General features: G+C 30.3%; 1 protein-coding gene across 1 annotated transcript; it reads left to right on the forward strand.

Moving 5' to 3' along the window:
• The first annotated feature begins 570 nt into the window (after positions 1-570).
• On the forward strand, positions 571-11,886 carry LOC139481075 (protein SPT2 homolog). Its single transcript, XM_071264150.1, has 6 exons — positions 571-778; positions 2,371-2,503; positions 3,318-5,114; positions 9,912-10,089; positions 10,907-10,984; positions 11,656-11,886. The coding sequence occupies exons 1-6, from the start codon at positions 728-730 to the stop codon at positions 11,744-11,746; spliced, it is 2,328 nt and encodes a 775-aa protein (XP_071120251.1). The 5' UTR covers positions 571-727; the 3' UTR covers positions 11,747-11,886.
• The last annotated feature ends 7,008 nt before the right edge of the window (positions 11,887-18,894 follow it).

Genomic DNA, 18,894 nt, shown 5'->3' on the forward strand with positions numbered 1-18,894 from the left:
TTCCTTTCATCTTCAATCAATATGCATAAACATGATAAATATCGTTTAATGAGGCAATAAACAAATAAAAAGATGAAAACATTCACATTTCAATTTTCTTTTCCTCCTGTTTGATTTCAGTTCTTTGTATTTCACAATTAGTGTCAATATTTTCAGGACAATGATGCACAAATAATTCATTTTGCGAGCTTAATATATATTGCACGAAAAGAGTTTTAAAAAACAAATTATAAGATAAATAATATGTTCTAAAACACAAGGAAAAGTAATCTCATAATACAATAATTAAACGTAATACTGGCTGTTATTCATAATAGATGATAAAATATTATGTAAATAATGTTTCGTTTTTTTCTATCAATTTTAACTTTCTTGTCGCTAAAATTTTTGCATATTCTTTTAATATTTATTGCAATAATTAATTTTAATTAAAAAAAAAATGTTTTCTTGTCGCTAAATAGTTTCTTGTCGCTTGTTGTCGCTAAAATAATTCTTGTTGTCGCTTCTTGTCGCTTGTTGACGCTTGTTGTCGCTAAAATTCTTGTTGTCGCTAATTAGTGAGACCGGTTTAGAATGCAATGCAGGGGGCGCTCCTCTTAACACGCTCAACTTCCGGATAAAAATCAACAAGAAATTATGGTTATCAAATTATACAGCTGACTTGGCATTTTACAACATTTCAAGAAGTTTTTTCTTATATACATGAGTTAACTAAAACTTTTGAAAGATGGACTTTGGGTCCATATTATCTTTAGCCTCTAAAAACACTCAAAAACAGGTAAACACATTGGCTTTACAAATTCCGCAGTACAGCTGTACTGAAAATTAATGTGTTTCTCCTTCTTTATTTCGTACATCTTGATTAAATTTCAACCCCCAAGTTCATAACTATCATAATCAAACCTTACAAGAAATAAATTCTGAATAGTAATAGATACACTACGTTCAACAATGTAAAGGTTCTAACAATTAACAAATGATTAATTAAATATGGGCATAGACTAGTGCAAATAATTATGACGTCTTGGAAGGCTATTTTAAATTTTTGCTTTGACGCCTTCCTGCGACCATATAAGATGTCAAAGAAAAAAATATAATAGCTTTCAAGATGTCATTATTATTAGGACTAGGATATGGACCAAATCCACATATAGGCTAATACTAATTAACAGAATGTAGTGTACAATTGTGTTAGTCTTTGGCCTTTTTGTCCATATTTTAATTCAACTCAATCTCATTTGGTTTGTACTTGTAGAATTCTGGAATAGGTATTCATGATGATCATGTATTTAACATCTATAGCGAGTCCTATATTTATACATGCTATATATTTTTTATCAACACTTTACAAATTCAACATTGTAGTCATCAATCACTGAAATAGGGTGATAATGAAATCACTTATTTAAGTAGTACCCCTGACTGGTTATTGCAATTGTGTCTTTGTCTTATGGTTATATCTTAATCTATCACCAATAAAAACTGGTACACATACAATGTCAATGTATGCTAGTATTTCAAAAGAAGTGTGTTAAATTTATTTATTTCCAAATTTTATAAACAAAGTTATATGTTCAAAGATATTATTTGAGACAATCCTACTTTCACTTTCACCATGTTCACAACATGCATGTATTGAAAGTGAAATTAGGAAAAAAAGACCTTTGAAAATAATGACATGATAGTTGATTGGTACTACATGTATAGTTAGCTGTTTGTGAACTAGTTGAATCCAGTAGTCTTGCTTATTATAATAGCATTTGATTACAAATGTAAATACACCTTATCGCTTATCCCGGCTGACCCTGCCGCTTGAACTTTTGATGCATACAACAATCACTTTTCCATTGTGGCGTCAGATAGCTTGTTTAATGACGTCAAAATTTTACGGGAACCTGTGTGATATCTAGTAATGGCGGACTAATAGCGATAAGGTGTATTGAAGAAATATAAAAGTAAGGAGATGTGATATGACATGTATGAATACCAATAAGACAGGACACACTATCAACCAAAGTTGTAATGAAGTGAATGTAAGCAATTATAGACAACCTTACGGCCTCTAAAAATGAGAAAAACCCATACCATTTGATATAGTCAGTGTTAATAATCTTGACCCTAACATGAAAAATATGAAGGAATTAATTTGACAAAAGTAGCATGAATAGTGGCCTAATTTATAACATACAATTAAGACTACAGAAATATTAGTTATGGCCTTAAGATTGACATTTTTTTCAGCATATTTAATTGTAAATGTCTGATTCTTTGTAACAGATTGGTAAGAAACCTATATGCACTGGGCATGGTATGACACACACAGAACAAAAACTTGATGATTTTAAAGATACATGTATTCATTTTTTGCAGAGACCGACTGAAAAAAGATATAGAAGTGATCTTGATGCACCTAGAAAGGAACGGAAAGATAAAGATGGTAGACCAAAATCTGAATTTCTTCAGAAAGTTAAGGAAGAGAAAGAGCAAGAGAGAAAAAGAAAAGGTTACAGAAAAACATTTAATATATTAACAAGAATAATTGTAATTTCTGATGTAGGCCAATAGAATCAATGATGTTGATATTAAGTATATGCATAATGAGTATTGAAGGATTCATCACACTTCAGGATATAAGAATAAAGTTATATAATAATATATATGAAAATCAAATTTTAAAGAAATGTTACCAAGGTTACTGTCTTTCATGTCTATCGATCTAAATTTATGTAGTACAAATTTTTGCTGTAAATTGTAAAAATGTTTGGTTTTCTGTTTTCTATCATAGAAAGGTATATAAAGCTACTAAACAAAAACTCCATAGTTGTTTGATAACAAAATTACTTCTCCAGTTGTGAGAGGGAAACCATTCAAAAAATGATGAAACAGTAGCAACCTTTACCACAGAAATTAAAAATGCTTTAGCCAATTATTTAACCAAATGTTAATCAGGTTGATTTCTTTTCCATTTCATTTTTGGTGAGTTGCAGATTGCTGACCATCAGCCGATATAACATGTATAATGCATATTGACCATCCACATAGGATCAGCAAAAATCTAGAAACTTTGATTTACATGAAATGTTCATTTATTTTTCAAATTACTGGAAAAGATGTTTGGGATTTCAATGGTCTTTAAATTATAACATTTAAGCTATATATATATACATGATAGATTTATAAAGTGCCTACATGTATATATATATGTTTATATATTTTTATGTTTAAATTATCCTTCTTTCTGAATCAATTTCATCTTTGTAATTTTTTCCCTGAAATATTGATGGAATAATGATCAACTGATTTTTTCATGTTTTAAGAAATGGATGAAATAAGAAGAAAAGAAGAAGAAAAACAAAGACAAATAGAAGAAGAAAAAAAGAAAGTTTTTAGAATTCCAAAGAAACCTCGTCCTCCAGAAGAAATTACAGAACAATCAGATAAAAGTGCAAAATTATCTGCCCAGGAAAAACTTGAGAAAGCTAAAAAACTAGCTGCAAGTTTTGGAAAATCTAAAACTGCTATATCCTCGTCAAAGTCTGATTTAAAAAGAAGTTCAGCAGTAAGTGACAAAATTTCCTCCAAATATAAACAAGCTAAACCTTTTCATCCAGAGCAGAGAAAAACTGGAAATGACAAAGTTGTTTCTAAACAAGACGACAAGAAACCATCAAATGATAAACATTCAAATGAAAAAGATGTTCCTAAACAGTCTGACAAGAAACCATCATATAAAGATAAGTTAGATAAACTGTCAGACCAGGAAAAACTTGCAATTATCAAAAAAATATCAGGGAGTCTTGGGCGTGTAGGTGATAAAATATCGGATACAGAAAAACTTGACAAAATTAGGAAAATTTCAGAAACAATTGGTAAGGGGTCATCAAGTAATAGTGATAAGAAAGAAAAACCAAACGGATCTCAGAAATATTCACCTCTTACCAGTAAAATAGACAGAGATAAAATGACAGGAAATCTGGAAAGTCTTCAGAAAATAAAAAAAGAATTCAAAGAAGCTGAGGAAAAAGCAACTGGAAAAACTATCACATTGCTTGGAAAAACAGATGAAGGAATTAAAAGAGAAGTGATATTTGACAGAACAGATGCTGAAACAATGAGATATGCATTACAAGAAAAAGCAGCGCGAATAAGAGCCATGATGAACAGACCTGAAGAACCTAAACCGAGAGAAAGAAAAAAGGGGAAGGACAGAGCATCTGAGAGTGAGACAAAGGGAAAGAAATCTGACACTTCTAAAAATGAAGATGATGAACAAAAAAAATATTCTGATTTTAAGAAATCTTCTAGTCATTCCAGTGATTCAAAATACAATGATAAATATAGTGATGATAGGTATTCAGACAGATCTTCAAGGGAGGAAAAACCTGTTAAAAAGAAAAAACCTCCACCCCCACCATCAATGAATTTTAATGATTTGTTGAAAATTGCTGAACAAAAATCACAAGAACCTGTCAAAATTGAAGTAATTAAAAAACCAAAAAAAGAAGAGGAACGATTATTGAATAAAAGAGAGCTTGCATCTCAAAGAGAATATCAAGAATATTTAAAAAATAAGAAAATGAGAAGAGAAGCTGAAATTGAAGAGAGACAAACTGTGGATGTTAAAAGAGAAAAACAAAACTCTAATTCATTAAAAAGTAAATCAACTTCTAATTTAGTGACAAAATCAGCAAGTTCATCACAAAATACTGTAAGGAAAAATCCTTATTCAGAAAAGTTAGTGACTAAATCTTCTTCACCTGTGCCTAGTTCATCTAAACCATCATCAAGTAACAAATTAGGTAAATCAATGTCATCTTCTTCAATTCCTTCAAAACCATTTACAAAACAGTTCAAACTACACTCAGCAACAAATTCTCATCACAATTCAGACTCAAATCCAGCAAAGAAAATAAAACGGGAGCATATAGAAAATGGAAGAATTTCCCAAAAAGATGAGTATCGAAAGAAATCAAATGGTGCTAAAAGAAATAATTATGATGATGTACGTGAAAATGTGCTAGTGTGTGGACCACCAAAGAATGAAAAACCAGTATCTTCCAATCCATTTGATAGAATATATGGAGAAATTAAGAAAAATCAACCATCAAAGCCAGGTAATTAAATATAAACTCCATTCAAAAATATGAAGAACAATTTTTAAACAGTAATTCAGAACATTGAAATTGGTTGGAAAATCGTCCCTTCTGAATATTAATCATGTTAATGCTTCTTAGTATATATATACAATGTATGCTTGACAAAAGGTTTTTCATAATTTACATACCAGAAAAACCTTAAATGATCGTCGATTTATCCAAAAGTTTTAAAGTTACACATACATTTTTTTAGGAAGTAGTGCTTTTTAAGAATCCTTGTGTAGTTCATTAGGACTTGTGCTTTTAGCTAAGATGTCAAAGAACAATTGTATGAAATATTTAATCGCCGAAAATCTCTTTAGACAAGTAGTTTAGATTTCCCATATGACAAAAGTCGTAGGAATATTGTTTGTCATCAATACGTAGTACAACTACGTCAGTATTCTATTATATAATAAGTTCAACTGTTCATGCTGTTGGCGGCAATTTCAAATTAGAAAAAGAAATTTTCGTAGCTTTTCAATTTGGAGGCAGGTATTCAAATTAGAGGTGGTCCGAGGTCCGCGACCTTCCACTTTTGCAAGCGGAATTTCAACTAGGATAGTTGGTTTTTACATTTAGCTACGACCGACGTAGTCACCTCCCATTTGAAAGAAAATAAGAAATTACTTTGCAAACCTTTTCACCATGTTCACCAAAGTCTCCAATTAAACAAGCTAAAACTTATTTTTATCATTATTATTCATGACGGCGATGTTCATTTTGTTCAACCGCTAGCTTTATATAGAAAATCGCCGACAAATATTGTATAAATTCGAGTAAAATCGTATCTGATTGACAAAAACAATATTGGAAACACATAACAATGGCGGCCGTGAAAACAAAATTTTACAAAATCAGATCTGATTCTGGAAGCGGATAAGGGTAATTCCGGGTTTGGCAATCATTTTCAAAATAAATCCAAGCAGGTGAAAAAAATACATCTATGCATGGTATATGAATATAGACACTAGTATTGTAAACCAAAAAATATATGTAAAAGAAAGAAAAAGCAGAAAAATATTTTATTCAGAAACTCAAAATTACTTTTTGACAAATTTTGATTTAAAAATCCAATACAACGTGACAGCTGGGAACAGTATATCTAACAATATACATGGTCATGGTCACAGTCTAAATTTTCTTTATAAATGATAAATGATGATAATGCATGTGAGATGCTTTTAAAGTGTAAATATATTACTGCAATTTCGAGGGGTTATTTGTTTTTTCTCAATTTTGAAGGGTCAATTAAAGTAGCTGAAAGTTTCTTTCTTTATTTTCACAAATAATGCAACTATATTATATATACCTTAATGTAAGTAAATCATATGATATATAGGTGGCATTCTTTGGGCCACTCTACCCCCTCCTGTTTGATAACTTGGAAACGGTCCAGCTGCCCACCCCTAAACCATATGAGGGGCAGATCTAGGATTTTAGGTTAAGAGGGGCGCAAACTTAAATTTTCGATGAGTAGAGCGAGGCTAAAAAAAATTTAGGTAAAATTATAGGAATATTCTTTATTAAGCTGAGAACAACCCATGCTTTGCAAATTTAAGGGGGTGCAAGCCCGCAACCCTCCCCCGTCTGAATCCGCCCCTGCATATATTCAAGTATAGTACAATATAATAAATAAAAAATGAAATATAGGGGGAGTCCCTGGAGTTACCCCACCCCCTCCTGTTTGAGAACTTGGAAACGGTCGAGATCCACACCCCTTAACCATATATATTCATGTTTTTGACAATATAAAAAATCAAATGAAATATAGGAAGAGTCGCTAGGGGACACCCCACCCCTCCTGTTTTAGAATTTAAAAATGGTCGTGATCCCCACCCCTAAACCATATATATTCATGTATGGGACAATATAACAAATCAGATGATATATAGGGGGAGTCCCTTGGGTCACCCAACCCCCTCCTGTTCGAGAATTTGAAACCCATTGAGATTGCCACCCCTTAACCATATATATTCATGTACGGAACAATATAACAATTCAAATGAAAGATAGGGGGAGTCCCTGAGGTCACTGTTCACCCTCCTGTTTGAGAACTTGGAAATGGTCAAGACTACCCCTAAACCATATATAATCATGTATGGGACAATATAACAAACCAAATGAAATATACATGATATAGGGGAAGTCCCTGTGGTCATCCCAACCCTCCTGTTTGAAAACTTGGAAACGGTCGAGATCCCCACACCAAAACAATATATATTCATGTATGGGACAATATAACTAATTAAATGAAATATAGGGGGAGTCCCTGGGGTCACCCTACCCCTCCTGTTTGAGAACTTGAAAACCAATGAGATCCCCACCCCTAAACCATATATATTCATGTATGGGACAATATAACAAATAAAATGAAATGTAGGGGAAGTCCCTAGGGTCACCCTACCCCAAGTGGCGGATCTAGAAATTTTCATAAGTGGGGCCCACTGACTGACCTAAGAGGGGCCCGCTCCAGTCACGCTTCAGTGATTCCCTATATAAGCAACCAATTTTTTTCCCCAAAAAGGGGGGCCCGGGCCCCCTGCCCCCCTAAATCCTCTGAAACTTGAAAACCGTTGAGATCCCCGCCCCTAAATTATATATACTCATATGTATGGGACAAAATAACAAATCATTTACATTTACTATGGGCAGGTCAGTCAGACCTCACCTTTGATCCCTGTTGTAGTGAACATTTGTCTGATTCGTGTCTCATAACTTTTGTACTACACTATAGAACACAAACTCAGTTTTCTTTCCAGGGAAACCAGTCCATTCATACTATTACATGTTCATACTAAGTCAAATTGAACTACTAGCAGTCAAATAAAACCAAGGTTAACTACCAAGTAGAACAACTGCAATCATTGGGAACTTGTACCACTGCAGACTCACCATAAAAAATATACATTGATATATGCATTGCTTTTGAAACCTTGATAACATATAAATTATTTGCCTTAATAAATAAATCATTAGATAAACATGAATGTACTCATATATGAATGTTTAATGTTGAGGCAACATTGCAACAGTTTTCATAATTACGGTTGCCTTGGTTTTTGGTTAACTGCCTTCAGCGCTTACAGCGCTTTGATTTTTTAAAATCTTTAATGTTGTTAAAACATTTTTGTATTTTCTTTTGAACTATTATTTAAAGCAACCTTGTATACAAAATTTATTCTAAAAAGATCAAAACTGATAGGAAACAATTTATCAAATTGTCTTGGCTTTATGGTCCAAAGAAATGTTACCTTTGCATGAATATAATAGCTAGGTACATGCAATGCAAGCGGAGTCAAAATTGATAGACACAATAAAAAAAAAAAAAATTATTTATGGGTAGCAAATGACAAGCTAGATATTTCATACTTCATAATATATATATATAGCCAAATTTGAGGTCTGTCTGTTATGAATGTAGGACAGACGGGATAAAAAGTCACATTTCATTTTTTATATTAATTTGCTTTGAATAACATGAATAAGAAAACACTTAATAAATGATATATTCAAAAAAACATTATCATGATTATTTCATTTTTCATTTATACTTTCATGAACTTTAATGGTATATAAAACAATTTGTATTTGGATTTATTTTATTAATATCAATAACAATTAAATAACTGTTAAGAAAACAAAATGTCAAAGTAGCTTGGTACTTAAAACTGCTTAGTACTAGGTTTGCCTAGAAATTAAATATGATTTTCAGGATTCAGATTTTAAAATAATTTTTCATTTATTAAGGCTAATGAACAATTTAAAAAACTGTAAAATGAACATGATGAATATATGTATTAAAAAAGGAAAGTATTTCAAGGGTTTTTATGCCCCACCTACGATAGTAGAGGGGCATTATGTTTTCTGGTCTGTGCGTCCGTTCGTTCGTTCGTCCGTTCGTTCGTTCGTCCGTCTGTCCCGCTTCAGGTTAAAGTTTTTGGTCGAGGTAGTTTTTGATGAAGTTGAAGTCCAATGGACTTCATACTTGGTACACATGTTCCCTATGATATGATCTTTCTAATTTTAATACCAAATTAGAGATTTTACCCCAATTTCACGGTCCACTGAACATAGAAAATGATAGTGCGAGTGGGGCATTCGTGTACTGAGGACACATTCTTGTTTCTTATATATATATATAAGGAATTGTAAACAAATAATTTGTTACGGATTTAGACAATAAATATTTTTTCAATTTTTTGCTTATTAATGATGTTGATAATATCATTGATAGGAAGGCAATCTTTATCTTTCTTGTTCATTAATCTGAAAAAATATATGTTTTTTATAAGTTACACCATCATGAATGGTCACCTTTTCTTGTGACAAGAAAATCAAAGCTTAAGGAAAGCAAGAAAATTGACATCTATCTGACTTTTGCAGAGTAAAACTGAAATAAAGGGAACCACTTGCTTTGATTTAAAAAAAAAAAACACCACACAACTAAAATGGTTATAATGGAAATATTAATGTGTATGCAATGTACACAGAAAAACTTCATTTTAATCAATAAGTCAAAAACATATTGCTCTGAACATTATTGAAGTTTAAACATATTTAATGGGAAAACATATTACTTTTAACTTTGTAGAATATGAAATACTTAAATAACATATAATTGTTGATATTTTGCACTGAACATTTTTTTCTTTTTCTTTCTTTAATGTTGATATATATGATAAAACTCTATATTCAAACTTTGGGTTTTCTTTAATTATTGTATGATTTAAAATAAAATTTGAATAATATATATTTTGATGTTTATTATTACAGCCAAGCGGAAGCATCCTGATGAATACTCTGATTCAGAAGATGAATTTGACGGAGACCTTGATGGATTTGTCGTGGATTATCTGTCTTCAGGGGAGGAAGAAGAAATGGACGGCTATGACAATGATTATGAAGATTATTCCAAACATATCAGAAATATATTTGGTTATGATAGGCGAAAGTAAGTCATTACAGAACCTGTCAGAAAATTTTATATCACTTATAATATTTGTTAACATACATACCTAACACATAGGCTGCCTTTGTTGACAGTATATATTTTTTTTAAATATGAATTTCTCTTCCTTTTAAAATAAGCAGCAATTTATAATGAAACCAAAGCAGACTTCATGTTGTTGTAAAGTTTTTAATTTTAGTTCTTTTATATGTTTGGGAGTTTAGTTAATTTCTATTTTCAATAAACTAGTACAATGTACACATTTTTTTTGAGGGGCCAGCTGAAGCCTGCCTCGAGGTGCAATTTTCAACCTTCAGACTCCAACTTATTTTGACATAATAGGCCACTTTCAAGTTATGTCTTTCACCAGAAAAAATTGTAATTTTTGTGACGTCATTTACCAGATAGAGGGGATCACCTATATCCCTGATCTATTAAAGTTCACCAAAAGTCTTTGTGATCCTCATTGTGCAGGATAAACTAGAAAAAAAAATTATGTAAGTACTGAATCACAATTCCCCTATGACAGCAGTGCTGAATATTAATAATAAGAATTAAATTTGCTGTATAATTTGTACAATGCAGCATTAATGTGTTTTCAACCAATTGCTCAACAAAGGAACGGAAGTAATAACACCCCTAAACGCACAAATGATGTTCACTAAAACCAAAGTTTTTGACAGAAATGCAACAAACCAAAGTTGTCTATTAAATCAGAGATCATTGACCTTTAACAAAATCTTAATATCAATCACACAAAGCAATTGAATGTGTAAAGTTTTTATGATTTTATTAATTTAAATTTGATTTATATTAACAGATTTAAGTATGAAAGTGATTATGACATCGCAAATATGGAATCAAACTTTAAAGATGTAATGAAAGAAGAAGCTAGAAGGTAAGAACAGAATGGAGCAGATATCTGGAATTAAAACATATAAATTATCCTCATTCTGATTGTCAAATTGATGGCCAATATTTTACTTCTCTTATAGATGTCCTTTTTGCGGACTTGCCACAATGACATCACAACTTTGTTTACAGAAAACAACTGTCATTTTCCTGATTTTGTGACACAAACAGTTGATCCTAAACACTCCTTCGATGGTTTTTCCAGCTATATAAAACAGTTTAATCTTTGACAAATATCTGTCATCCCCAAAGTAGAGTTCTTAAGGTGGTTTAAATCTTTATTTGTTTGTTTGTTTATATTTTATTGAATATTTTGAAATATAGAAACTTCTACAAATAATAATGGGACAGTTAGACATTACAAAGTCAGTGATATAAGACATGTACACATGTGAGAAAAAAACAAGAAATTATATGATTGTTTTCATAATAAGTCATGCTGGTGTAGGATGAAAAATTGGTGATTTGAAATCCTTTCAGGAGCACTTGTGGTTAGTAACTGAAGCATCCATATGTAATATAACTAACCAGAACAAGTTCTGTCATTGAATGTTACATGTGTTCACTCTATTGTTACATTGTTACATGTATTCACACTAATGGTACATGTATTTACAATAATGTTACATGTATTTACAATTATGTTACATATTACAGTGCAAGACTTGGTATGCAAGAGGATCTGGAAGACATGAAAAAAGAAGAGGAAGAAATGAAAAGAAAAATGGCAGGAAAGAAAAAGAGATGATAAATATGAACATGTTGTTATTTAAGATTAAGATAAAAAAAGTCATGTTCTAAATATGATGGTAGAAATGAAAGGAAAAACTGATTTTTACTGAGGTCTTGAAAATGCTAAAAATATGAATAATTAACATCAGATTAAGAATAAGCTGTTATTTGTTAATGTTGAAAGGAGAATCTTTTTCATGGATACCATTAGTTATCTATTTGTTTAGGATTAACCAATATGTCATTAAAGGAATTGAATGCCCTAATGCAATGATGTATTTAGTATCAGATTAAAAGCATATAACAGGAACATACAATGGAAAAGTATGTTTTACCTCAACTCAGTGTTTCTCAATGACTGTAATTGAAATAAGTTTTCTTTTAAGTCTTCAAGTCAGCTGATTTTTACTTTTAAAAAATTACTGTGACTTCATGTCAGCATAATATACCACTTTAGAAACCATTAGAGACCATAAGAATAGCTAAAATAATTGTTCTGAACTAAACATAATGACAAAATATCTTAATTTGTATTTTGTTCTTAAGTAATATGTTCAATTACTAATATAAGATAATCATGAACATAATGAAAACATGAAGTAATTTTAGAAGAAAAACAAATTGTAGGATTTTGCCTGTGACAGGTTTTTTTTCTTCTTTAGCTGTTGTTTCATTTAGTTTATAACATTCTGTTTATCCCCTAAAACATACTTATTTTAATATTTCTTATCTTATTAGTAAAACTTTTTCATTTAATAAAATTAAGAAACTTCTATTTTTATTATCAAATTCAAGAATATGTCACAACATGAATTTTATTTAATATTGAAAAGGTTAAACTAATTAATTTTAATTAATTCAGAAATGAATGGCAATTAGCTTTGACCTATAAAAATGTAGAATTAAATTCAGTTCCATTGCATGTTTAAATTAAAAGTATAGTTTTCAGTTAGACATCTATTAAAGATCTGGCTTAGACTGGTATAAGGGCTGTCCTGAACTTACTGTGGGGTATGAGTTATTGGTCTGTGAAAAAGACTTCAACGTGACATTGAGATGGAGAACAGCAATAAAACCACTGTTCCTTTCCTTGTGAATTTTTCAGGTGTGTCAAAGAAAAAAATGTGTCATAAATTTATACACCATACCTCTTCTTTTCCATGGAAACTAGAAATTGTTTCCTTTAATGTGTTGCTTATACATTTGTATGTGTATTTTATAATATGCATGTGATAAAAAACAAAATATAATTATGAAAACTTACTGGGATGAATGATAAAATATTGTTTATTATACATATATATACATGTATGATAGTATCTACAAATAGCTTATTAAATAGGAAAATGTGTGTTATTATGAATGCTCTGTGTTTAGGTTACCAGAGATCTCCATGGATGAAAATTGAACGATGGAGGAACTTTCATCATCACAAACCTTGTCTACGCAGTACAGTGTCGCGTGATCGAAAGTGTGTCATCCCTCCATGTAAGGAATGGTGAACATGCTAATTCATTAGCTTATTTAATTTATACTTATTTGAATTTTCATTATAGAAGTATCAATATTTTCATTAATTGCTGTTTGTATCCATTCAAATGCCAAGCCTTTCGAGAACGACCTAAACCTGTCATGAAAGTCCCAAATGCAGTGTTCTTGCTATTTTTTGTAATTGTTATGGGGGGTTAAAAATCATGAGGAGCTTTTTTTCACGAGCACTGTCCAATTCAGAAGTCATGAACCCTTTATATTGCTGATTTGCAGAAAAAACAAAGCGATGTGTACGGGTTGTGTAAAAGTTTGAAGAGATTTGTAAAGCAAACGTTCACAAATGAAAAGGTTTTTAAAGACTTAACTAGCAAATTGATGCTATGCAACATGCATCTTTCGAGTCTGAATATAAACGGGAAACGTGGAAGTATCAATTTGATTGTAAACTACGAAATGAATTTGGATTTCCGATACAATATTTCTTTACAGTAAACATATAAGTTTTAACTTTTTTAAGTAATTCTATTTTATTGTTGCAGCAGTACTAGAGTTATTTGCGATTAGATATATATAATATTAATGTGTTATGTCTTATTGTGTACTTCTTAAAAAGGGGGTGCTGATTGCGTAAGTCAAAAGAAAAGCACGTGTTCAACTTGTTAAAGTAAACTGTTTTCTTTGTAACTGGATCATTAATTTATTTATTTAATCTAAATTATCACAAGCAATTGCTGAAACTTATTTGGAAAATTCATTAAATAAACCGTAAATCTTCAGATAGTTTTCTCCTGTCTGGTTTGTTGATCTACCTGTACGAGCTCAGGAACAAGTGATTAGTGATCTTAATCCGGATATCCCTCAGACGTTAAAACTGTACTGATTAGATTATAATTTAAAACAGGCTAAGGTTTATGCAATGACATGCATATGATGATAATTGCTAAGAAAAATGGTGTCGGGCTATAAAAACGATAACAATTTGAACGATGGAGGAAGCGAATTTGACGATGGCGCAGGACATTTGACGATGGCGCTAGACATTTGAACAATGGCGGGTCGCCATCATTAAACAGGCCATGGAGATCCCTGGGTTACTGCAGCCTTTGTATGAATCAGGCAACAATGATAAAAAATAAGGCATTTGACAGCAGGCAAATTGTTGACCTTTTGTATTTTTCAGCTTTTCATTGTTTAAAATAAGTGCTGTGTTCGTTTTTGGCAATGAACTGCATCCAATAATATTTACCATTATAATGAATTAAGTATCATGATTTTAAGCTTTAAAAAACTTTTGATTAAAGTTCCAAAATTGAAATGCAAACAACATCAGATGTGAATTTATATCAGAAGGGGACTTCTTTTGGAGCCACATAAATGGTTAATGCATAGACCTATTACTCAAGTCCAATTCCTAATGTTGCTTATTGGTGCCCCCCCCCCTTTCAAAATCCTGGATTTGGATCTGAACAAGCATCTTTAAAAACATACCCAGAGAGGATGTAACTAATACAAAACCTGCTGGTGGTTAGAGGGGATAGTAAAATGTATTTTATATTGCCTGGTTCATACAGAAAATCAATGTTTTATGGATTGAAATGTATATGTGTGCATGTGTGTTTGTGTGTGTTTGATTTTGTCATTCTATAAGAAGTAAAAAGTTGAAAAATTGTAAAATAGTAGTTTGATTTCAAATATTTATTATACTAATTGTTACATATACAGGTTGTTGTTAATATTATTTACTGCCATAGTACTTCGGTGCATTCAAGTGACTCTGAAAAAAATGTGATTAAGTCAAATTCTAGTTTCTGTTTTAAGAAAGGATAGATTTAAATATTGAAAGTTTGTTAAAGAGAAATTGTTTCATAAAATGTATATTAAATATTCAACTAAAAAAATTCCTTGACAGAATTAAGAACAAGATATTTTTGGTGACCTAAACCACTTTTATTAAACCATTTAATGGACATTTTTTTTCACAACTGAAACTTCTGATAGATAGATTTAAAGTAATTTTTATTAGAATATTTTTTCAATAATAATCCTCTTAAAATGTAGAGGTGTGAGTCTCTATAAAGAGGTTATAACCTACTTTAGGTTTGATTCCTAATGGTTAGAGGATTTGAAATTAAGAATATTGCTGTCTGAAAGTCATTTTTGAAAGTTCATGAACTGAATTTTAATATTTATGACCTTAATACAAAATGTCAGCAAATTTCACATTTACCAAATTTCTAAAATCGAATATCTCTTCTTTTTTGTTGAGTTGATATAATCATTTACTGGATTTGAAATCAGCTAAACATTTTTAACAGAACATATAATTACAATTTTGTTTTCAAGCACATCTAGTATAATTATTTAACGTCTTCCAGCATTGTCATGCTGCCATGATAAAGCTTTTTTTTTAGCTGATGGTCGTAAAGCAATCAACAATTAATGAAACAAGCATTATCTCTTGAAAAGCACTTCATCAATTTTCACAAAATTGTCAGTTTATATGATAAGAATTTAAAAAAAAAATCAGTTATATATATATCATGTATTGCATTTGGTGTAGGCTATTGGAAGGTGCTAATTCATATATAAAACCTGTATTGATGATATGATAAGTCAAATATATCATTTTCATTATTTTGTTATTCCCAATATTGTGCAATACTTATATTTTGTGATTACTGATTATAAATGTGATTAAACATAGAATTCTGTGATGGCTAGAATAGAATTAGATTTTTGAAGTGGGTTAACAAAAGTAGTCAGGTTTTTAGTTGGGCTATTTAATCATGAATATTAAAATTAGTGTTAAATTAATAAAAATTTTGCATTATAAAGATTAATGTAAGTCTTTTTATACTACTTGTCGATTAAAAAAAACCATGGTTTTTCAGTAGGAAACCCTTTTTTCTAAAAGTATTGAGTTTTAAAAATTCATTATTTGCATAAGTGATACAGTTTAAATATCAAATGGGACCACAAGTTGGATAACTTTCACTCTTATATGAATTAAACACCTACAGGAAGTCCTTAAAATTTTTATGAAAATCATTTATGAAAAATATTTTTTTTCATGCTTCAGCTACTACTTACTGAAATTCATAAATTTCTGTGAAAGTTTTGAAAATGCAAAAATAGTTGACAGTTTCAGCAGTCAGGTTCGCAATAACATAAAGTCACATTCATAATTTCAGTACGGATTTTCCTTCATCAAAGTTTTCAATCCCATTCATTAGAGTTAATAATTCACTGAAAATATGAAAGCAACACATTATTAATTTAATGCATCTAAATCTAAATGCATGGAATTATTTCTGAATTTACAGTATATTTAGAATTTTGTTAGAATTCTGTTATAGATTTTTGCAAAGTTCCGATCTTATATTACTTTTGGTATACATATTTTTGTGATAAAAACCAAATACAGTCTCAAACAAATATTTTACTTGGAATGTGTACTTAGAAATGTGATCATTTATTAGCATACAACTTTTCTGTTGATGAATAAGTTTATTTATACTTAGACATTTGTATCATGGCTCATTACAAATGAAAAAAAGTAACTTATTCCTATCAACATTGAGTAAGGCATGTTATTAATACTTCTACCAGATTTTGTGTCATAATATATACAAGTCTTTTATGTCTTTTGACCATTATCTTCAATGAATAATGTATGTTTTTATCTTTGAATATTTAACAATTATCATTTTTTAGAACAATTGTGTGCATGTATTTCTCATAAATCAAGTATTTTTCATAGAATTTGTTTAAAAAGTTTGATTAAGTCATTGATTGATATATTTTTGTATAGCTGCTAGAGACATAGTAAGAAAAAATGTTTCTTTATTCTTGTACTCCTATTTTCTACAAATTTTGCATGTATTCTGCATAAAGGACATCTTGTCTGAGTTTTTGTCCTCAGTACTATCAAATAGTTATTGACCCTTTTACTTAAGTATAGAATATGTCATTAAAAGATAGTCATTGCTATATATAAAAGATCATTGAAAATGGCTCAATTAATAAAATAAGTTGAATTTTTATAAATTAATCATGTATATCCTTGTCTTAAAAAGGAGGTATATATAGTTTTGCAGGTGTTTTTAAATCTATCCACCTTAAAATAAGAATATTTCTATAAGTGGACGTTATTGGAAAATAGCTTTGGTAGTACCACACTTTGCTCATTGCTCATTGTAGCTCTGAATAATTTTCTAAATTGACAAATTCTTTTCAATCATATAAGATAAATTTTGGAGTCATTACGGTATTCCCCGTCCATTTCCAACTTAATTGTTAGTTTGCTTTGGTGGTACCACAATTTGCTCTCTGTATCTGTTATAAACATTTTATATGATATTATCTTTTGTAATTTCTGAGTTTTTATAGAATTTATAAAGTTTAACAAATTAATTTCTTTATTCAATACATTTAAATGGAGTTTGGATTCTTCTTCTTTTACTATCACAATTTTTATCATAAAAATGACAAAACATTTTGTATGTTCATCATTGATAATTTGTAGAGAAAATGTGTGAGCTTGTATTATTTGAGGGGCAATTAAAAGGGTATGTGCTAGTTGTCATAATTTGAAAGAAATTTAATATTTACTGTAATGTTCTTTTAAGGATTTGAATATGTGATACGACATAATATTGTCACAACACAACAAGTCTTGAATCTTTCATTATTTGTACATGTTCATTAAATATTTTTGTTGATTTTGTTAGTTAGTTTTTTTAAGCAGTTAAGCTGCTTTATGCGAGCACCCTAGATTTATGTTCTACCCAATAAATGCTGAAATATGTGCCGCTTTTATTATCTGACTGGCTATCATGTTATTTATAACTAATTGGGCACTTTTTTCATACTTTTTATTTTGGAATATAAAAAATATTACCATAAAAACGTTAAATGGTCGTCGATTTTCCCAAAAGTTTTGAAGTTGCACATAGGAAGTAGTACTCGATAGAAATCCTTCTATAGTTTATTACCCCCTGTGCTATGGGCTAAGATGTCAAAGAACAATTGTATGAAATATTTGATCGCTGAAAATCTATAAAGATGAGTCGTTTACATTTCCCAGATGGCAAAAGTCGTAGGAATATTGTTTGTCATCGATACGTATTACATGCGTCAGTAGTCTATTAATAAGCTGATATATTAAAGTTGGCGGCAATTTCAAATTACATAGAAGACGAAATTTACGTACCTTTTAAATTGGGAGAATTCTGATGATACATCGGTACTTTATTATTTATCATTTTATTCGTTTTTTTGTCTGATTGAGATTATTCAAATCATCTTTATTCAGTAATCTTTCATGAATGCTCATTTGTTTTCTTGTTAATATTATTCCGATGTTCTAGCAAATCACCTTCATGCTTGTCAAATTAAGTTGTTATTGTAGTTTTCTGATTGGTCGATGTCAAGGTCATTTTAAGATTGTTTCGCTTTGGTGTTACACAATGTAACATAATGCTACACGTGCTTTGCTTAAGCTTGATGTGGTTCAATAAATATTGTGATGTAAACTTTAACAACTGTTTTCTAAAGGACGGCATTATTTAACTTTAAAGTCGCATATTTTGTAAAATATTAAGTCCGAATCTGTGACGCGTATCACACCGTAATTGTTTTTGATTTACAAGGACTTTTCGATTTCCGGTACAG

Source organism: Mytilus edulis, chromosome 7, assembly GCF_963676685.1.
Source record: "Mytilus edulis chromosome 7, xbMytEdul2.2, whole genome shotgun sequence".
Classification (NCBI taxonomy): domain Eukaryota; kingdom Metazoa; phylum Mollusca; class Bivalvia; order Mytilida; family Mytilidae; genus Mytilus; species Mytilus edulis.